Raw genomic sequence first — 23,908 nt, forward strand, 5'->3', positions numbered from 1 at the left:
GCACACGCTTACACACGCACACACACACACACACACTCTACCTGCTATCTTTCAAGAGTTTCACTATCCGAAATTTGCCAGATAAATAAATATGGGAGTGCTTGGTGTAGGTCACTAGTCAGGGTCCTGACGAGCTTCTCGTGAGCACGGTGGCTCTGCGCTGGCATTACCGCTCGTGACTGTGAAGTGCATCATGGGATCGCGCCGGGCGATAACTGCGCTGGCAGGCGTCAGCCCGGAGTGACGACCGCGGGCACCCGAGAAGCTTAAGGTGAGATTGTGTCTGACCTGCTGCGGAGGCCAGGCAAGATGCCAGACGACGGATAATTGCGGCGCGAATAAGGGGACCAGACTGGACCTGAGCTATGAGAATATTGCAATTTAAGTAGCGATTATATTTATCCGTAGATAGCATGTTGGGCAAGATCGCTGGCCGGGGTCATGAAGTGCCCTGCTGGATCACACCAAATAGGCTGGGCTGCCAGCATTTGGTAAGATCTCTGTAAGCACCCCCGTCATAAGTGAGACAGGAGGCGAATCGGAGGCAAGCTGGAGGCGAACGGGGAGGTGGTGGGTTGCGAGCGAGAACAAACGCTACGGTAGCACCGGCAGGTGGGCCTTGACTAAGCAAGCGGTTTTATAGGAAGTGAAGGCGTGGCAAAGTTTCGTCACGTTTCTCTCGAACTTACGTTTGCAACGACATTTCAAGAGTTTCACTATCCGAAATTTGCCAGATAAATAAATATGGGAGTGCTTGGTGTAGGTCACTAGTCAGGGTCCTGACGAGCTTCTCGTGAGCACGGTGGCTCTGCGCTGGCATTACCGCTCGTGACTGTGAAGTGCATCATGGGATCGCGCCGGGCGATAACTGCGCTGGCAGGCGTCAGCCCGGAGTGACGACCGCGGGCACCCGAGAAGCTTAAGGTGAGATCGTGTCTGACCTGCTGCGGAGGCCAGGCAAGATGCCAGACGACGGATAATTGCGGCGCGAATAAGGGGACCAGACTGGACCTGAGCTATGAGAATATTGCAATTTAAGTAGCGATTATATTTATCCGTAGATAGCATGTTGGGCAAGATCGCTGGCCGGGGTCATGAAGTGCCCTGCTGGATCACACCAAATAGGCTGGGCTGCCAGCATTTGGTAAGATCTCTGTAAGCACCCCAACAAAGCCAATCATGTAGTGACCCCAGGCCAGGACCCTGCAACAGTGAAGTAAGTTTGTTCGAATGAGATTTCTGAAGTAGGGAAGGTTCGACCTGATGCAACGTGAACTCGGAGGACCACCGGCCTTGGGTTTTGAGGGCGAGATCTGACAGGCTATGTTGGCTGCGCCTTACTGATGAGTGGTTGAAATGACTAGTGGCAGAATACCGGATTGAGTAAAAGAGCGGGTGACCTGCTGGCCATCATCTCTAGTGAAGAGCGGGTCGGCCGGAAAGCAAAGGAGCAACATTGTGCGATGAGGTTAGCTAAAGATTGGTAGGGTTGAAGTGGCGGAACAAGTAAGATGTTCGTATGGTTGATGATTTATTGTAAGGGCGTGCCTTGCGGGGATAGAGTGTACTCTGCGGGTAGGAGACAAGCATCCCAAAAATGCAAACAAATGCAACCCTGGCTAGGGCAAGGTAGGCTAATAGGTCAGGTGATTTGAAAGGCATCAAGAACCTTGGCAGGGTATGTGAGCAGGTGCTCTGCCCAGATAGCAAACACTCTGACTGTAGTATGGCATGCGTTTGGAATGCCCGTTTGAGGCAAATTTGGACCATAAGGAGTTTGCTATCTGGGAGGTAGAACGTTATTGCTGCAATGTGACCTAAATATGTAACGGTATGTACCAATTCCAATAGCGTTGGAAGAAGCTTGAAACAATGAGCGTTACCTAAAATGTGCACGTGTAGAAATCGATAATGTTATGAGGGGAACGTAGACATTATATCCCATGTACGCATGATCTGAAAATGAGGTTAAAGGTTTCCATAACGACTATGGAAGTGGTAAATGGATGTTACTGGTTCTTCTTTGCAGTCTCCGTCTCTAGAAACACAGAGCAATCCAGGCAAAATGGTAGCTGAACTAGAGAATGAATATGAACCTGAAACTGGGTGATTGATAAGAGACCAAGTTTGGCAGAGGCTATGGCTCAGCCAAAAGCTCTGCAGGGATCATGCAGGAGTCACTGCACGGATCCGTGCATGCACCCAGGGATGCAAGCAACTAGAAGATGAAGCAAGAGGGTTTAGTAAGGAGCAGAAATAGAAACTGAAGATTCGGTAACATCCGTAGATTGACCTGGTGGTAAAAGGAAGAAACGAGTTAAAATGAGGTGATGACCCCGAGAGTGATGGCACGACTCCAATGAAAGAGGTCAAGGGGTAACCAAGGACGCAGTCCTTGAGGGGAAAGGAGCGCAGGCACGAACGCGGTTCGGGCCAGCAGGAGATGATGGGGAGAGGAAAGATGTAGCGACGTGGCCGCTATGGTCACGGAAGGAGGTGGCTCAGCACGATACCTATAATGGAGAGAATTAGTTAAAAGACGGATTAATTATCGATGTGACAAATTAAAATATGAAGACCTGTGCTGCGGCTCTGTTGCTCCACTGGTCAGCTAGAAAGGGCAAAAATTGAAATTAGAAATGAGGTGTCTGAGTAAACCGGAGATATCAATGAGCTTAAATTAAGCAATATCGAGTGCAAAGAAGCAATACGAGACTGTGGCCAACCATGGTAGTTAGCCGCAAAAGGGAGTGGAGAGCAGCACGAATTATGGAGAAAATTCCGAGGAATGGCACAGGGCTACATGCTGGTGTATTATGCTCTATTGGATAGCTAAGGAAGGAACGGAGCAGAGCTACACGCTGGTGTATTATGCTCTCTTGGTCAGCTAGGGAAGGAACGGAGCAGAGCTACACGCTGGTGTATGCTCTCTTGGACGGCTAAGGATTTGGAACGGAGCAGAGCTACACGCTGGTGTATGCTCTCTTGGACAGCTAGGAAAGGAACGGAGCAGAGCTACACGCTGGTGTATGCTCTTTTGGACAGCTAGGGAAGGAACGGAGCAGAGCTACACGCTGGTGTATGCTCTCTTGGACAGCTAGGGAAGGAACGGAGCAGAGCTACACGCTGGTGTATGCTCTTTTGGACAGCTAGGGAAGGAACGGAGCAGAGCTACACGCTGGTGTATTATGCTCTCTTGGTCAGCTAGGGAAGGAACGGCGCAGAGCTACACGCTGGTGTATGATGCTCTCTTGGACGGCTAAGGAAGGAACGGAGCGGAGCTACGCGCTGGTGAAGGTGCTCCCTTGATCAACTAGAAAGGACTCTAATTTGACTTTAACTTGCTGCCACACTCTGATGGTGGAAGACGATGGCGAGAGATGTAGCGATAGTCGCTATGCTAGGGAAGGAGGAGGCTCAGGACGGCGCCTAAGCTGGAGGGGACTGGTCAAGACAGATGACAGGAATTAAATATGTAAGAACCTGTGCGCTGATGCTCCATTGGTCAACTAGAGAATGCAGAAGATTAAAATAGAACGACAGCATTTGAGTAAGTCAATCATGGATATCAAATCCACCGATTTAGCAATGTCAAATACAGAGGAGCAATAGAGGGATCTGTGCTGCAGCACTGGTGCTCTATTGATCAGCTAGAAAGTGTAGAAATATCATTAGAATCATGATATAAGCCATGCTGCGCCTACAGCACTGGTGCTCCACTGATCAGCTGGGAAGTGCAGAAAATAATATTAGAGCCATGATAAACGGACATGTGCTGCCTGCGGCACTGTTGCTACGATGATCAGCTAGAAAATGCAGAAAATAACGTAGAGCCACGATAGAAAAGGGACATGTGCTGCAGCACTGGTGCTCAGCTGTTGAGTGTAGAAACAGATTAGAACCATGAGACATGCTGCGCTTGCGGCACTGGTGCTCCATCGATTAGCTGGAAAATACAGAAAATAATATTAGAACCACGATAAACGGAGGTGTGCTGCTGCTCTGGTGCTACGTGATCTGCTGGAAAGTGCAGAAAATAACATTAGTAGCACGATAAAGACGTGCTGCCATTCTAAACGCCGAGGGAGGCACTTTAGAGGAGAAATCCCTTCTGCCCTCGAGAATCAGCTGCCTTATGGCCAGAGCAGGCATTGAGTTTGGGCTAAAGCGATGCTGCATGCTATATTTGTTACTATTGCAGATAGACATGAAATGTCTTCTTTGGTTTCATGCAGCGGCAGAAATTTACTTCGTATATTTCACGTGCACGGGGCGCAAATAAGTTCCAATAGTCGTGCAAATGAACTTGCTCTAAACGCCGGTCAATCGCCGAGATAACATTCGTTAACAGCCGAAGTTGTCAGCAGATAGTTGCTTACATTTGAGAAGCCAATTAGCTAGATTGCAGCTGTTTACAATATCGCGGTTTGATGCTATGCTTGTATCCTGCTAAAGTAGTCACTGCAAGTGAGCGAAGATTGAGATAGCTTTCAAGCTAAGCTAGAAACAACGAGAAAAGACGAAGATTGAAATAGGCCTAGCCTTCAAAATAAACTAGAAACTAAGACGGCAGCAGCAGTGTGTGACCGTCCTACACGCGTTAGCCTTTAGCCACCCGCAATGGGAGAAGGCTAGTTTGAAACTTTGATTGATATTGAAGCGAGGAAAATACAACGTGATATTGAAACGAGGGAGATATGGAAGTGGTAAACCGGCCCACGCAAGTCATTACCGAAACCGGCATAGCTCACTGAATGAACCCAAATGGATCCTCCAAACGAATCTAGTAGCGTCCATTCCGTGGACATAACCTAATTATCTATGCACAAACGCATCCGGAACGAAACTAGAGACAGCCAAACAATGGTGGCTATGTGGTTACGACGTTAATCTTTTAGACCGAAAAGAGCAGGCTTTACGGAACGGCTGAATATGAAGGAACAAAGAGAACGACCTCGTTCCAGTAGTTGTCCAGGCAGCCTAGGCACAAACACGAGTGAAATCGAATCCAGCAAGCTCTGTACGACGACAAGAGGGCGACGACAAAATCGTTTGCAGCGAGCAAAGATTAAGCAAGCAAGTTCGGCCGGTGCTGTTGCTTTTGCGAGCGAGAACAAACGCTACGGTAGCACCGGCAGGTGGGCCTTGACTAAGCAAGCGGTTTTATAGGAAGTGAAGGCGTGGCAAAGTTTCGTCACGTTTCTCTCGAACTTACGTTTGCAACGACATTTAATCTCATCATCATCACTACACACATACACAAGCACACGCATACACTCACACACACACTACCTGCTACCTCATCTCATCACCAACACTACACACCAGCGTGCGCACACACACACACACACACACACACACACACACACACACTACCTGCTATCTCACCCACCCATCCACCCCCCCCCCACACACATACACACACACACCCACCCACCCACACACACACACACACACACAGAGTTGCTGAGCATGAAGCAGCAGGTGGAAGGTGGATGGAGGTGACTAGCGCTACTTTGAGCTGCAGAGGACATAGATTCTGGTGGATGGAGGTGACTAGCGCTACTTTGAGCTGCAGAGGACATAGATTCTGGTGGATGGAGGTGACTAGCGCTACTTTGAGCTGCAGAGGACATAGATTCTGGTGGATGGAGGTGACTAGCGCTACTTTGAGCTGCAGATTCTGGTGGATGGAGGTGACTAGCGCTACTTTGAGCTGCAGATTCTGGTGGATGGAGGTTACTAGCGCTACTTTGAGCTGCACAGGGCATAGATTCTGGTGGATGGAGGTGACTAGCGCTACTTTGAGCTGCAGAGGGCATAGATTCTGGTGGATGGAGGTTACTAGCGCTACTTTGAGCTGCATAGGGCATAGATTCTGGTGGATGGAGGTGACTAGCGCTACTTTGAGCTGCAGAGGGCATAGATTCTGGTGGATGGCACTAATCTATGGCAAAAGGTATCAGCACAATCTTTAAGTGCAGGCCCATTGGCATACACACAGGGCCCGACTACATACAGTAGGCTATATAAACTTCTGGTAGTTGTTAAATGTTGACAGGATAGAGACTTAACCTCATCATCACCACCACTACACACACACACACATACACGTGTACGCGCACGCACAAACACACACACACACATTCCTAGGGCGCACGCGCACGCTGCGACCGGCAGAGAGTGAGAGTTCGGCCGTGTTTGTTTGTTTGTTTTTATTGTTTTTAACGTGTGTCCGAGTGTTCTAGATCGTGTATCTGGAAGAGACTGAAAGGTACACTGTGCTGATGATTGAAGTGTTATGGATCTGTGCCGTGTCAAAGACCTGCTCTTACTTCTGTTCCTGGTGTTCCTGGTTTACCTGGATATCAGCTTATACAGCAGAAACGAACTTTTGCAGCTTAACGTTGGAAGCACTGCCGGTGTATCCGACATCTCGCTACAACTCCCGGAGTTAATTAGAAGACCCCCAAATGAAAGCTATGGAAGAGCAAATGAGAAGGGGAAAAGGAAGAGGGGAAAGCGAGGGGGAGTCCGACTTCGGCTGAGAAAGACGCTGCCTAATCGACTTCCACTACCCTCAATGATCCTGGGAAATGTTAGATCTCTAAGAAATAAAGTGGACGAACTCCAAGGAAACGTCCGCTTCCTGAAGGATTTTAAAGACTGCTGTCTGATGGCATTCACCGAGACCTGGCTCAGTGACAACGACCCGGACTCTGACCTACTGATCAGTGGTTTTGGAGCACCGCATCGCCTGGATCGAAACAGAGAGGTGACGGGGAAAACACAGGGTGGAGGGGTGTGTTTGTATGTCAATCAGAGATACTGCACTTCAGTGACTGTGAGAGAGCGCATTTGCACGCCCGATGTCGAACTTCTAGCAGTGTCATTACGCCCGCTCTACCTACCCCGTGAGTTTCACCAAGTATTTATTGTGGTCGCATATATCCATCCGAAAGCCCACGCCCCCTCTGCCTGTAAAACTGTCTCCGATGTTGTGCATAAACTACAGTCCATCTCACCGGACGCTCCAGTATTCGTGCTTGGAGATTTTAACCACGTTACGCTTAAAAAGTCTCTTCCAAACATGTATCAATATGTAACGTGCGCGACGAGACGGGACGCTTACAAATCACTTCCTCTACCTCCATTGGGCCACGGAGATCACAACTGTGTGTACCTCCTGCCCACCTATAAAACTGTTTTGAAAAGGGAGAAAGTTACATCAAAAGAAATCAAAATATGGACTGAGGACTCTGTTCAGTGTCTGCAGGAGTGTTTTGAATGTACTAACTGGAATGTGTTTTCTGACGCGTGTGGTGAAGACCTTGATGAGCTTACTGATGTTACTTGCTCTTATGCTGTATTCTGCAGAGATATGATAATACCATCTAAGAAAGAAAAAATCTACCCTAACAACAGACCCTGGGTTACTAAATCCGTTAAAGCTAGTATTCAGGCCAAAAGTCTGGCTTTCAAGCATGGATCTACATCTGAGATACAATCAGCTACAAGGAATATGAAAATGGAAATATTAAAAGCAAAACAGAATTATAAGGATAAACTACAAAATAGTATGGCAGCAAATAAGCTGGGCTCAGCATGGTCATGCATGAAAAGTATTGCAGGTATTAATAAATCAAGCACACACAATGTTACCACTTTGGAGGGCTTTGAGTCAGATTATGACTTTGCAAATGCACTTAACAGTTTTTACTCTCATTTTGACATAGCAGATTTTAGCAAAGAATTACAGGAATTTAGATATAAATTAAGTGACCAAGACCATCTTCAAGTTAAAGAAGCAGATATTGTGAAAGCTTTCACATGCATAAAAGCTAATAAGAGCCATGGACCTGACGGTATCTGTGGCCGCCTGCTCAAAACATGCTCCAAGGACCTGGCCCCGGCATTCCATTATATATTCAACAAGTCCCTGCTTTCTCAGCATGTGCCTAAATGCTGGAAAGATGCTGTTGTGGTCCCAATCCCCAAATCCAACTGTCCTAAGGTGTTAAACGACTTCAGACCTATTGCCCTGACATCTTCTGTGATGAAAACTGATGACACCGTGATTGTCAGCCTATTAAAGGGGAAAGAGGCTAGTCATGGTCCAACTGTTGCTGAATTCACAGACTGGTGTGACAAGTCATACCTGCAGCTGAATGTCACAAAAACTAAAGACATGACAATAGACTTCAGGAAACACCACCAGGTCCAGATGCCTACAGGCATAAAAGGTCAGACAGTGGAGATGGTAGACAAATACAAATACCTGGGCACTATCATAGACAACAAGCTCACATTTGAGGCTAACTGTGAAGCTGTTTTTAAAAAGGCCAATCAACGTCTGTACTGTCTTGCAATCTGCAATCAGGGAAGTTAACAAAACCGACCTGAAACTAAGGCCATAAGTTTTTACCAATGAGATGCACTGGCGCACTTTATACGTCTTCTTCCAAGTGGTTACTATTAGTCCTGTCTGTGGTGTCATAATGTCTGTGTTCTTAATTGCCTGTCCTGTGGTTTGATGTGTTTTAATGTCTATTATGTTGTATGTTCCTTAATGTGCCAACTCACTTGTCTGCACACCAAATCTACCTCCGGGTATAAATAAAGTTATCTAATCTAATCTAATCTTCCATCTCATCTCATCACCTCATTAACACTACACACAAGCGTGCGCGCACGCACACACACACACACACACACACACACACACACACACACACACACACACACACACACACACACACACACACACACACACACACACACACACACACACACACACACACACCTTCTATCTCATCTCATCACCTCATCACCAACACTACACACAAGCGTGCACGCACACACACACACACACACACACACACACACACACACACACACACACACACACACACACACACACTACCTTCTATCTCATCCCATCATCTCATCACCAACACTACACACAAGCACACACACACACACACACACACACACACACACACACACACACACTACCCTCTATCTCATCTCATCATCTCATCACCAACACTACACACACACACACACACACACACACACACACACACACACACACACACACACACACACTAAATGAAGTGATGCTTACTATAGTTCCTCCAGTTTGCAGTTTTGATGACAAAGAGCAGAACATAAAATGTGCCCCCCCCCAAACACACACACACTCTCACCACCACCCCCCCCACACACATTTTCCTCCCTCCACTCCTCCCTCACACACTCCCTTCCTCTCACCCCACCACACACACACACACACACACAAACACGCACACACGCACACACGCACACACGCACATACACGCACACACACACACACACACACACTCTCTCCCACCACCACCACCATCCCCTCACACACACTTTCCTCCCTCCACTCTCTCACTCACTCTCACCCCTCCCCTACCACACACACACTAATGAAGTGGTGCTTACTCTAGTTTCTCCAGTTTGCAGTTGTGATGACAAAGAGCAGAACATAAAAGTTCCACTCCTGAGTCCAGCAGCTTATTGTCACTCAGGTGCAGCACTCTGAGATTTGATGAGTGTGATGTCTTCAGTGCAGAGGCCAGATAGGAACAGCTCTTATCACTCAGATTACAGCTAACCAGCCTGAAACAGAGTTAAACATCTGAATATTAATCACCAATCCTCTACTCTCTCACTCACTTTCTTACACACACACACACACACACACACACACACACACATGCACACGCACACACACTCCCCTCCCTCCACCCCTACCTCCCTAACTAATCCCCAACACACAGACAGACAGACAGACAGACAGACAGACAGACAGACACACACACATACACACACACACACGCATGCACACATACACACAAATCCTGCTATCTTTATCCTCATCACCACCACTATACACACACACACACACACTACCTTCTATCTTTAACCACGCATGTACGCACACTACCTGCTATTTTTAACCACATCACCACCGTTACACACACACACACACAACCTGCTATTTTCAACCACATCACCACCGCTACACAGACACACACACAAACATACACACACACACACACACACACTTTCCTACTTGCTAGATTTCCATAGCCTACGTGCACAAGTAGACCTAGTTTGGGGAGAACTACTGCTCTTCATTATCTTCCTGCTTGTTGACATCACACTCTAAAAAATACTGGGCTGAAAACAACCCAAATTGAGTTATTCCCAACCCAGTTCCTGGTTCAATATAGGACATAACACATGCTGGGTTAACTTGACTACATGAGTTGGGTTGGGATTTTAACCCAGTATTATGGGTTGTTTCAGCAAACCAAATATGGGTCATTCTGACACAGATGTTGGGTTAATGCAACTCATTACTGGGTCAAGCCCACTAGCCCAATATTGAGTTATATTGAGCCCCTTGTTGGGTTGATATTTGACCCATTCATTTAGTTATTCTTTAATTTATTATATTACTATATTTTTAATAATAATAATAATATACAATACACACACACGTAATGTCACTGAGTTTATTGAATAGCTGCAAGTAATAATAATGCACAATATTGTTTCAAAAATGTGTATCATACAACTGGAATAACAATAACAAAAAACAAGTATCGGCCATAATTGATTTCCTCATTTACAAATATTATATATAGAGAGAGAAACAGATTGGGAGAGAGAGAGAGAGAGAGAGAGAGAGAGAGAGATGAGAAGAAGAAGATCAAGTGAAAGAGAGAGACAGTATGAATGTAAGTGTGAGTTTTGCATTTCTGCCCCAGTCTGACCTATAGAAATTACACAGGAGTTGGGGGAACTCTTGAAGGGTCTCAGCAATTGATTTGCCTGTGTCCTTGCGTAGCCACTCAGCACGGTAAAACTGCGGTCGCCTCCAGCGCCGAGTTACGTCTTAGCCATTCAAGAATCTTCTCCGCTCTCTCCTGGGGGCTGCAATGTCCAGATAAAAAGTCAAAATATTGTCTACCACCAATGCAGTTAAGTTGAAAAAAAATTATGTGGGCAAGAGTGAGATGTAATAGTCACCTGGAGTAGACATTGTCTTAATCGTGTCCTCTCCTACTTGTTGAGGCCTTTTCCGTATGTTGCAGCCTTTCCTCCAGAAAGCATGGTGGCCTTCCTGCCCTTGGCAAACCATGCGTTCCAAGGAAAAAATAAAACACATTACCTTCTTAATTGTTAATGAGTTCAGCTGTCACATACTGTACAAACAGGACTGGAACAGAATCAAACTTAACAAAATAACAAAATAAAAGTAATAGGTTCTCACCCTGCCAGTGTCAGAGGAATCCCTGAGACATGACTGTCTGGATCAAGGGTGTGTGACCAGTTGATTGTCTGTCAATATACAGTATATATATATTTTTTTTTAAAGAAAGAAAGCAGGGATTTAGCCAAACAATCATTTTCACGAATTGCTACCACAATACTAAGGACGTGATTGCATACTTACTATTATTGTGAGAAAATTAACATTCTGTCACCAGGCATCTTCTCTCCTATGTTGGCAAGAACTGCCTGCCCTCTGAGGTGGCTGGACTTCGTTCTTATGTCCTTGAAAATAGAGAATTCACAAAAAAAGTGTTTCACAATACATCTCAGGTTAACATGCTATGACATTAACCAACTAGCATTTCATAGCCTACTTAAATAAACTACACTTGCGCTAGCATGAATGTAGTTAGCTATAACTCACTGTTGCTGAATGGATTATCAGAGCTAGCAGCTAATGGCTAAAACGCTCCTCGTAACTGGCAGTGCTGACTAGTGAAGTGTGGATATTACAACAGGTGTAGAGGTTACAGGTGTAGACCACTATGAATCAAGATAGCCTAAATGGGTAACCAGAGCTAGTTTGCCGTTTGAGTACAAGCAATGTTGTTGGCTTGCTAACTGTAGGTTTAATTAGCATCAGTGGTGGCTTGTGGCTGGGTAAAGTTCTGCTACACGCTGTCCCGTTAGGAAAATGATTACTCGAACTAACTAACAAAGACACGATCTCGTGTTTGTCAGACAGAGTGTTCTAAAAAATATATATAAAATGACTCACCTTAAACATTTCCAAAAGTTGTCTCCCCCCTCAGAGGAAAGGAAAACGTCCGTTGGAGGAAGAGCCAAAACTTGCATGGATGTAGCTTAACCAAACCACTGGGTTACAATAATCATTGATAGGGTTATTCAAATCAAGGAAGATTCAAAAACCATCAACCCAACCACTTGGTTACTGAAAATAACCCAATATGGGTTGGATATACATAATACAGGGTTAAACAGCCTCAACCCTGTGATTGGGTTAATAAAATAACCCAGTATTTTTTAGAGTGCATGCATTGAATTATTTCATGATCGCTAAACATTTGAATTGAACTGCAATTAATATGCTGAATCTGCACAAATGATGCCACTAATGCACACTGGACCACCTTCGTCTCTCAAAACGTTAGGTAGCTCAGTGCAGCCCTACATTGTCATTGTTACTCAGATTTACACACACACACACACACACACGCTCTACCAAAACCACATCTTTTCCCACACAAAAATAAATACACCCCCTCCCTAAACCCCCACCCTCTCCAACAGACTCTCCCCCCCCCCCACACTTTTTACGCTGTTTAATATCATCCCACACACACATCAGTAAGTAGAGCTTCTATTTACAGTGCATATTTAGCAAGCCAGCTAACCATATACACAACTACTTCTGTGAACTATTCACCTACAATTTGCATCTTGTTTTCTTTTGTGTGCATTCCACCACAACACTGCTAAATAGCCATCTCTCACACACACACACACACACACACACACACACACACACAAACACACAGACACACACACACACACACACACACACACACACACACACTGTGTGTTACATCTTCGCAGGGCCTTCTTATTACACAGAAACACCATCTGAATGTCCATCACCACTCCACTACTAACAGAACCCCCCCCTCCCACACACACACACACCCCACTCACACACACACAAACAAAATTTGTATGCTAGCCTAAGTTACGCGGTTCGATCTGAATAAAGCACGCAAGAATAATTAATGAAGCCTATGAATTTCAATTGAGATGCATCACCTCTAGTAATTATAGCCCTAGGTCAAAAAGGACAAGTAAGAACACACAAACAGGCTTCGTGAGGTATCAAGGTACAAGGTATCCTTTCCAAAAAATAATAATTCACCGTTCTTATATGACTTCCACGGGGCAAACGTGTGTTTCTTAACAGGTAGCCTCTTGAAACTTTCTTCTCTCAACTTAAAGTCTGATCAAACTTCATTCAAAGTCCATAATTCAAATTCAATTGTTTTCTAACGAAAAAGTCCAAACTTTGGCTTCTAGAGCTCCATTGAAGCGCTTCTTATTTTAAAAAAAGATTTACGACAGGTCGGCAGGTCGACGCATTGGAGAATGCTTTCGGTTTGAGATCCAGTGAGGCCAGGTCAGTCTGCACATTATGCCACCAAACTGTTTTTTTAAGTTGCAGTAATAAAAACAATTGATTAAAAACATACCAGATAGGCCTATATGTTAGCAAATTGGACGATAGAGTTTGCTGTTTCGCTGGTTTGACTTTGCTGGTCATAACGTCATCACACAATCAAGACACAAGGTAAAACACATGATGGGCTTTGAGGGCAAGCGACTGTCTGCATAATAGTGCATAGAGGCTACTGTACTGTAATGTATGAGTATGGGTAGCGGCTGTGGATATCAATTGTTGAAAAAAAAAATGCCTCGGGTGGATTAGCCTATTCATAGCGGATGCAGATGTCATTAGTCTACAGCTCATCCACGTTTCTCAGGATGTTGGAATTTGATGCAGAATTGCAAAAAAAATACTACTGTTTGAATGGCGGCAGGCCTACTAAAATGTGTTGGGATGGCAGCATGCTGGAATAGGGGCATGTCTGATAAAAAAAGCATGCCGGAGTGGCAGCAACATGACAGACTGGCGGCATCTAACCAAGAAGATCAGGCTACTGGCCGAAATGAACAAACCGTCACATTTAGTATTTTGGACAGTGGATTCGTGGGTATTGAAGTGTAGCCTGTGAGCTTAGTTCCATTCTTTAAATAGCCTAGTTTAGCCTACACAGACACAGTCCGTGAGTCGACTTTCGTTTTGACATGTCAGAGGCATAGCGGGCATAATGCAAGGATAATTGTCTCGTTGGATATTCATACAACTAACTCAGCACTAGTAGAGTTGAATTCGCCTACTCTTACTGCAAAATATCTACTACAGAGCACTCTGTTTGGGGGGCACAGTGACCTGTTTGGACGGGCCTGGACCCCTATGGCCCCCCCCTTACGCCGACATTGACACACACACACACACACACACACACACACACACACAAACACACACACACACACACACACACACACACACACACACACACACACACACACACACACACACACACACACACACACACACACACACACACACACACACACACACACACACACACACACAGTGTTACTTACTCAGCAGATGTGGATGATGTGACTCCTGGCAGCACCTTCTGAAGAACTTCATCTGGACTGAGCAGTTCAGTCTGATCTTTCTCTGGTGTCTTTATGTACTTCTGCAGGTCAAACTCAGCCAGCTGCTCTTCTGACATCTTAAACACAAATCTCTTAGTCTTCCACTCTCCTGGTAAGAGCATGTATACATGCAGAGTATCTGAGCTGCTTTTCTCCTCCACTACAGCATGGTGATTCAGCTCATTCAGACAGTAGAACAGGTTGATCCTTCTGTCTGAGCTCCTCTGATCTCTGATCTTCTGTTTGACATGCTGGGCTGTTTGCTCTGAGCTATATGATTGGCTACTGTTCTGTGGCAGTAGGTGCTTTAAGAGATTCTGATTGGACTCCAGTGAGAGGCCCAGAAGGAAGCGGAGGAAAAGGTCCAGGTGTCCATTCTTACTCTGTAAGGCCAGCTCCACTGCAGTCTTGTGAAGGTCATAAAGTGTTGCAGCTGTGAACAGAGCAGAGAGCTGAGAGGTCTGCTGTTGGTCAGGCATGTTTCTCTGTCTGTTGCTGAAGCAGAGGAACACATACAGAGCTGCAAGAAACTCCTGGATGCTCAGATGCACAAAGCTGAACACCTCCCCAGCCTCCTCTCTGAAGATCTGAGTACACACTCCTGAGTACACTGATGCTTCTGTGACATCAATGCCACACTCTCTCAGGTCTTCCTCATAGAAGATCAGATTGCCCTTCTCCAGCTGTTGGAAAGCCAGTTTCCCCAGTTTGAAAATCACCTCTTCATCTGTCTCTTTTCTCTCTGTGTACTTGACATTTTTTATGTCAGTCTGAATGACCAGGAAGTGTGTGTACATTTGAGTCAGAGTCCTTGGCATTTCTACTTTGTCTGATTCTTTTGAAGTTTTCTCTACAACAGTAGCTGAAATCCAGCAGAAGACTGGAATGTGGCACATGATGTAGAGGCTCCTGGATGACTTCAGGTGTGTGATGGTTTTGCTGGCCAGGTTCCCATCACTGATTCTCTTCTTGAAGTACTCCTCTTTCTGTGGGTCATTGAATCCTCTTATTTCTGTCACTTGGTGCACATACTGAGGAGGGATCTGGTTGGCTGCTGCTGGTCGGGTGGTGATCCAGAGGAGAGCAGAAGGAAGCAGATTCCCCTTGATGAGGTTTGTCAGCAGCACGTCCACTGAGGCTGGCTTTGTCACATCACAACAGGTTGGGTTGGAGCGGAAATCTAGAGGAAGTCGACACTCATCCAGACCGTCAAAGATGAACATGACTCTGTGCTCTGAACTGGAGAAGACTCTGGGATCTTTGATTTCTGGGAAAAAGTGCTGAATAAGACCCACCAGACTGAGCTTCTTCTCCTTCATCAGGTTAAGCTCTCGGAAAAGAAGAGGAAATACAAGGTGGACTTTTTGATTGGCTGTTCCTTCAGCCCAATCCAGACTGAACTTCTGCACTAAGACTGTTTTCCCAATGCCAGCCACTCCCTTTGTCAGCACTGTTCTGATGGGTTTGACTTGTCCAGATAAGGGTTTAAAGATGTCACTGCATTTGATTGGTGTCTCTCCTGCTGCTTTTCTCCAGGATGACCTCTCTATCTGTTTGACCTCATGTTCATCATTGACCTCTCCTCTTCCCCCCTCTGTGATGTAGAGGTCTGTGTAGATCTCATGGAGGAGTCTGGTGTCTTCCTGCTTTTGGATTCCCTCAATCAGACACTGAAACTTCTTCTGCAGGTGGGATTTGTGGATCTGCTGATATCTGTGTGTGTAAACAAGATTAAAGATCATTCACAAACATACATGGACTGCATGAGCCAGTGTAATTGTTAGACACACTCTCTCTTACTAGAGATGCACCGATTGCAATTTTTTGGCCGATTCCGATTTCCGATTTTTCATAGAATTTGACCTGCCGATACCGATTTTAGCCGATTCCGATTTGCATCTTCTAACCACTTTACAGCACACAAAATTATTTAGAGTTATTTTCTATCCTTTCTTTAATACAACATGTTAATATAGAAATGTAATCAACGTATCAATGGCTGGTAAAAAAAATGTGAATAGACAGATTCTTCTTCAAGTCTTCTTCAGCTGCAGTAGGCTATTCCCAGTGTGGGACATTCATTTCACACACTACTAATAGAAATGCACTGTAGGACTACTATTTTTTTCTTCTCACATACAATATCCAACTGTAAATATCTTCAGACTACTGAACTGGAAAGTTGTATAGGTGCTACATAGGCTGAGATGTTGGAAAATTACAAAAAACTGATTTTGAGATAACAGCCTTGAAACACAGCCAATGGCATGCATACTCAGTCTACTACACTCTTCTTTGAACTTTCGCGATTGCTTGCGGATACAAAGGAAGTGTCCATATTTGGATGGCATAACGTCATGCAGGAGAAACACAGCTTTCCAACGACACCACACATGATATGTTTTGTATCACGGTCGCGATAGTGTATGACATGTTAGAATGCTTACTTTTGGCGAATTTAGAAGAAACATACAGGCGTGAGTAGACAAAAGGTAATGAAATAAACCTCTAAATGTGTAAATCGGACTTTGTTGTTGTGTTAGTGTGAAAGAATACATGCTAAGGTGGCAAACTGAAGCAAAACGATGTTTATTCCTGCCGTGGCTATGTTGCTGCTTGTTGACAGCGCTTGTGGTTCAGCTGTGAGCACGCAATTAGCGGCAAAGACGGGCGGTGATGTGCGCTGTTTACGTAACCTAGTGACAGCTTAGTAAATTCCACGCAATATGGCAAAGCACAGCGTTCGCTGCATAGAAAAACTCAGCATTAGCGCTTTATCCAGCCCTGAGTGTTAGCCTTTGCTAGCTTCATCAAACTTTGCTAACTCAGCTGTGTGATGTTGTTACAAGTAGGTGCGAGTGCATTTGACCGGCATAAAATCGGCATGTCTCAGACTGACCGGCCGGTCGCCGGTCGTGGCCGATCACGTGAAAATCGGCCGATTCTGATCGGCGGCCGAGCGATCGGTGCATCTCTATCTCTTACTCACTCTCACACACACGCACACACCGTCACACTCTCTCTCTCTCTCACACACACACACACACACTCCTCACCCGGTAGCTCCATGGCTGGTGTGTTGTTCCTCAAATAGACTGGCGTTAGAAGCAGCACCCCCCTCCTCAGGAGCAGATCTTACTCTAGAGAACAAGCAGAGAACAACCTCCATCACCACCTCAACTCATTACATTATTCATCACACACACACACACACACACACACACACACACACACACACACACACACACACACCACATATTGATCCTACAGATCAGAGGAATGGCATTTGTGAACCAAAAATAAGCACACAGGTGTGTGTGTGTGTGTGTGTGTGTGTGTGTGTGTGTGTGTGTGTCATTGTTGTCGCTCCAAAAAGATGAATGTGTGCATGAATCCTTGTAACATCACTAGATGGAAACGAATGAGCTTTCATGCAAAGCGCTACACAATATGACCGTGGCTCAGTCCTGCACATTCTCTACGCACAAATAAATCACCTTAATCAATCTGCTACTCCATCCCCTGCTGCAACTTTGATGTAAGTAAATGAGTGTGTGCATGTGTGCACTGCTTGCTTTTGTGTATGTGTGCTTCTCTGTCTGTGAGTTTTAGCTTGTGAGTGAGTGCGTGTGTGTGTGTGTGTGTGATAGTGTTTGTGCGCGGGTGTGTTCGTGCATGCATGCGTGTACATGTTGATGTGCAGGTGCGTGTGTCTTTGCGTAAGTGTGTGTGTGTTTATGCGTGTATGTGTGTGTGCATGAGAGTAAGGGGTGTGCTGGTGGACACAGAGAAGCATAGAATGTAAATATGATACAATTTAATTCAATTTCAGGATCTTTTAAAAATGTCATACTTGATCGTACAGACAAGTGCACTAAAAGCCTCCTCTCACTGCAACTTATAATGGCAGAGCAACGTATCAGAGAATAATGGGTGTGTTCTTTTGACGCACTTTGCACCAATCAGGCTCATAGGGTAAAAAGTAATGAGTAACGTAACCATTTGGAAAGCATGAAAGTATTTGTACAGTGTGTCTCCTGGGTAACATACAGTAAGTACACCTGGTCATGTTTTCAGACTTCAGTGTGTGGGTCCTGGTTGAATTGATGTGGAGTGACCCATGAGTGTTTTACACTGAGTACATACACACACACACACACACACACACACACACACACACACACACACACACACACACACACACACACACACACACAGCATTCTATAGCATGAAAACCACAGGATCTTACTGTCCAGTAGAAGAATCCCCTCCTTTAAATGTCATCCCTTTATCCATGGACTTATCACTCTTCATTGACACACAGGTGGGTGTAGGGGAGGGAGGTCTCTGGATAGAGCTGGTGCCCCCCATCTTAGAGAGGATGATAACTTCAATTAGGATAACATTCCTGTCCGTACCCACGTACACACACTCATACAAACTCATACACACACATACTAGGGCTGGAACAGTATTTAAAGCAATAAAACAAGTCTATGTTCTTGCAGCTCTGCAGTTAAATTTGTGACATTTACTGTTACAACTGTAGCTCATCAGACATGACATTCATGACTCCAAATTTCACAGCTTACAAGTCTATCGTCTTAAATCACGCTTGAGCTGAGAACATAGAACAAGCGCTAAGATTGTGCTGCCAACCTTGTTTTGGATTTGACAACGAATCGATTTTGAACTAACATATTTTTTGCATCGACCTAATCGATTACGTCGATGCGTCATCCCAGCCCTAGTTAAGAATAATATTGCATGGTTCTTGATCTCCATCGTCAGGATTCTGAAGATCTGTCCACGGTAAGACATTTAGATTTTGCTTTCACTTCATCCTACTGGAGAATTGAGCACAGTATCAGTTGTGGCTATAGCCTATAGTAGGTCCTAGGCTACACAGTATCAGTTGTGGCTATAGCCTATAATAGGTCCTAGGCTACACTGTATCATGTAGTTGATTTTGCTCTTGTATGGTCATGGGTGTGTGTGTAGCCCAGTCTGCCCAGATGTTAAAGCTAAGTGACGTTATCTGATATGGGCTGGCTGCACTGCTGCTGCAGTTTGTGCTGGGTGCACTGAATACAGGTCATCTATCCATCATCACTTCCAAGTCATTTTTATGCAGACTACATTTAATGCATCCACATATGCATCCACATATCCACATAGACGTTTCGCTTATGATTTTTTTTCTGCCCATTTCTGTCAAACTTCACCTTAGTAGTGGTGGTCGAGTAGTCTATGTAGTTGTGTGGAGGACGTAGCCTGCAGTCGGACAGGAGAGAGAGAGGTAGCTCACGTGTGTGTTGTCCCTAGTCCAGTTGTCTTTATATTGCCTGTAGGCTTCAGTAGCCTATGTTGTGCCGCGATGTAGCCTACTGCGAGCATTAAATGAGAGTTTTTTTCATTCGTGACACTGACTTGGCTTCCTCGGAAATTTTCCCTTCGGCTCGACACTGACATCACCAAGCCAACGTTGTGAAATGTTCCCCTACATAACATTTCTTTCGAGTGATTTATTGAAGCCTACTGCAGTCTCTAACACGACTGTTTAGATTCAAACATTCACGATGAAGGAAACTGCAGTCTGCGGCCTAATGTTGCCTTCATGCATGTAGCGCGATCCTTCCGAAACAAAGCTGATTAAGTATCGATTTTATGCAGGACCTATATAGCCATTTCAAGTTAATCACATTAAAATGACTCATTATGATACATATTTGTGTTTATATCTCTTACCCTCGTTTCTTCCTTTTTGAAATAGAACTCTTCCGAATGCACAAAATGGCGTGTCTGTCCAAACAACAAAACAGTTTCGGTTTCGCCTTGGTAGGTTTTCTTCTTCTGTGGGATTTATTGGTAGATTGCAAGCTTGGTGCATTACCGCCATCTACAGGACTGATGTGTGATCACGCTAGTCTTTCAGCTACATGACGTTGATAAAGATAAAACATACAAAACAAAACAAAACAAAAAGAAGAGAGAAGAGGAAGATATTCACACTTTTATTTCACTGTGAATCCAGAATCAAGTATCTGAATCCTCTCCTCTGCTGCTACCAGATGAACTCCCCCACACACACACAGCACTGACCTCAGCACAGTATGAGTCACCATGCTGATCTGGAGTCAGCCCTCCTCTCCTCTGCTGCTACCAGATAAACTCCCATAGACACACACAGCACTGACCTCAGCACAGTATGTGCCCCATGAACAGCCGTACTGTAGGGGACAGGCTTAACCATAAAGGTCTCTTTCTCCACAGGAGAAACATGAATAACCCGCTCTCTTCTACTTCTGCTGTTTGACCCAAAGGGCTGAATGTCGTCCTTGTGCTGATTTCCTGCCTGTTCCGTGTCATGTGACCCCATACTGGAACACGTCTTTTCTCATGTTGCTTTGACTCCAAACATGTTTTGAATCTAACAGACTTTCATGGCTTGTTGGTGCCAAGTAAGAAATGGCAGACGCAATAACATACAGTTGTATCTCCCTGACTAACTACAGAAAGCATTTAAAGGAGCTTAGCTGTTTGGGAGAAGACATCAGACTCCACTCCCTACATAAATCTACCTTCACAATCTCTTAACCAACAGATCCACACACTTTGTTTAGGGCATTAATTCAATCTAATTAATCACATCAAAGATAAATTCATCGTTTGTCTTTCATCCTGAAACTTTTCTCATTTCTATTTAATAACAAAACAATTCAGTGCACTTACCAAACCGATCTTTTAACCACCAAAGACAAGGAACTGGACTGGTTAATAAGTGAGTGAACAGTGTGTTCCTGTGGCAACGTGTCATAAAATGTTTTACAGTTTAGATAACACATCAGAACTAAAGTCCATCCTTCAGCCTTGAGTTGATTTCCTTAAAGAAACAGTAACATGGTGTTGGTGCTGTATGTGTCTGGGACTGGACCTTTGGATATTCTGTGCTGACATTGTTTAGGAGTGTTATGAATTACATGTAACACCACACACACACACACACACACACACACACAATGTCGGTGTTGTATGTGTCTGGGACTGGACATTTGGATATTATGTGCTGACATTGTTTAGGTGTGTTATAAATTACATGTAACACCACACACACACACACACACACACACACACACACACACACACACACAATGTCGGTGTTGTATGTGTCTGGGACTGGACATTTGGATATTCTGTGCTGACATTGTTTAGGAGTGTTATGAATTACATGTAACACCACACACACACACACACACACACACACACACACACACACACACACACACACACACACACAATGTCGGTGTTGTATGTGTCTGGGACTGGACATTTGGATATTATGTGCTGACATTGTTTAGGTGTGTTATAAATTACATGTAACACCACACACACACACACACACACACACACACACACACACACACACACACACAATGTCGGTGTTGTATGTGTCTGGGACTGGACATTTGGATATTATGTGCTGACATTGTTTAGGTGTGTTATAAATTACATGTAACACCACACACACACACACACACACACACACACACACACACACACACACACACACACACACACACACACACACACACAATGTCGGTGTTGTATGTTTCTGGGACTGGACCTTTGGATATTCTGTGCTGACATTGTTACCTCCACCAAGGAGGTTATACACACACACACACACACACACACACTCTGCTGGGGCCCAAATCAACATTACTTATTACCTCCGCTAGGTTATGTTTTCGTCTAGGTTTGTTTGTTTGTCTGTCTGTCTGTCTGTCTGTCCATCTGTTTGCGATGTAATGCCATGGTATGGCCATGTGGTGGCGATCTGAATATGGTTTATCATAGTCCAAAACCCGAAAAATCCTGCTAAAGACCCTCCTGGCACGGCACACACTGGCCCTCATTTATCAAACGAGCGTAGGACCAAAAACAGGCGTAAAACGGGCGTACGCTTGTTTCCACGCAAAGTATGGCATTTATCAATGTGAACGTGATCGGTGGCTACGCTCAAATCTCACGTCTAGCCTGAACTCGTGTACGTAAGTTTTTCAGGCGGCATGCATCGCGCAGCAGTAAATCAGTGGTGCATTAGAAAGTTGAATAGTTCAATTGATGGACTATCTCGGACATAACACCTTTCCTGAACATGTGCAGCCTATTTGCTGTAATGAAGCATATTATATTGACACATTTCATGGCTTAGAATAGCCATATAGGCGATGATTACTTTCTCTTTGGCAAATGCAACATTCATGAATTAGGCCTAGGCATATATTTTAAAAGGGCAAATTTCAGTGTCGTACGGTTTTGTAATGAATGTATTAATAGCATGATGTGTTCTCTCTGCGAAAATAAAGTCTGTTGCGCTCAAATCGCTCTAGTTTCCCGCCTTCCTTGATGACAGCTTCTAGCTGTCAAAATTAACAAGGTTCAGCTGGACGTCACTGTGGCTCGAGATCACTAATGATCTTTTTTGGACGTATAATGCACCTTCATGTCATAAATTCTAGGGGCGAGGCCATTAAAATGAGCATATATATAGGGGCGTGATATTTAAATCATGCTTGTTTCCAGCCGCCACATTTATCAACAAACGTTCATTCTTACGCTGAAATTGGAGTGATACGAAAGTTTGATGAATCACGCGTGAACCCCGTCGTAAGATGATTTCTGCGCTCTGTTGATAAATGTATATACATAGATAAATGTATATACATATATAAATAAATATATGTGTGGCCCAATTAGACGACAATTGTTTTTGAATCAGTAGATGTTCCTCTCTCCAGCAACAGTAAAACCATCCACCAAAGCCACTGCGAATACGAGATAATGCTTCTTAAAAATGACCGAAATTTAGAGGGAGGAAAATTCTGCTTTCAGTGGTGTAGATAACCCCTCGGTGCACCTTTTGGTCTTTAAAACTATGCTACCTAGGCTCTATGGAAATATAAAGCTTATGTTCATATCTTTATCAGGATAATAAGGGTAGAAATGGCAATTTCAGTCATTTTCAGCCATGAATTGTTGGATTTTTGAGGGTGTCTGAGAGGGGTCCCAGAACTCAATAACAAAAAACAGCTGGAGGGTTTTAAGTATATGGCTGTTCATAGTTCCACATACTTATCACATATACAAAGTATGAGCCGATTTGGCTCAAACCTATATGACCGCTACACTAACTTCGCTAGTGGCGGTCAAGATAAAGAGATAGAGACTCATGATGCTCAAGTTGAGCCAACCGTTTTCTGACTCGTGTTTTATGGATCACTTTAGTATTTACTT

At 44.6% G+C, this 23,908-nt stretch overlaps 2 protein-coding genes across 2 annotated transcripts in view; both read right to left on the reverse strand.

The window, feature by feature from the left end:
- Window positions 1–20,418, reverse strand: part of LOC134080694 (NACHT, LRR and PYD domains-containing protein 3-like) — a 24,425-nt gene extending 4,007 nt beyond the window's left edge. Inside the window, exons 1-5 of the mRNA XM_062537259.1 lie at window positions 20,360–20,418; window positions 18,861–18,982; window positions 17,667–17,750; window positions 14,551–16,323; window positions 9,472–9,648 (exon numbers count right to left, since the gene is read on the reverse strand). Of these exons, the coding sequence (XP_062393243.1) occupies window positions 9,472–9,648; window positions 14,551–16,323; window positions 17,667–17,750; window positions 18,861–18,982 (2,156 nt within the window). The 5' untranslated portion in view covers window positions 20,360–20,418. The remainder of the gene's footprint in view (window positions 1–9,471; window positions 9,649–14,550; window positions 16,324–17,666; window positions 17,751–18,860; window positions 18,983–20,359) is intronic.
- Window positions 1–23,908, reverse strand: part of LOC134080710 (NACHT, LRR and PYD domains-containing protein 12-like) — a 410,628-nt gene that overhangs the window by 68,638 nt on the left and 318,082 nt on the right. The window lies entirely within an intron of this gene.

This window comes from Sardina pilchardus, chromosome 1 (assembly GCF_963854185.1).
Source record: "Sardina pilchardus chromosome 1, fSarPil1.1, whole genome shotgun sequence".
Taxonomy (NCBI): domain Eukaryota; kingdom Metazoa; phylum Chordata; class Actinopteri; order Clupeiformes; family Clupeidae; genus Sardina; species Sardina pilchardus.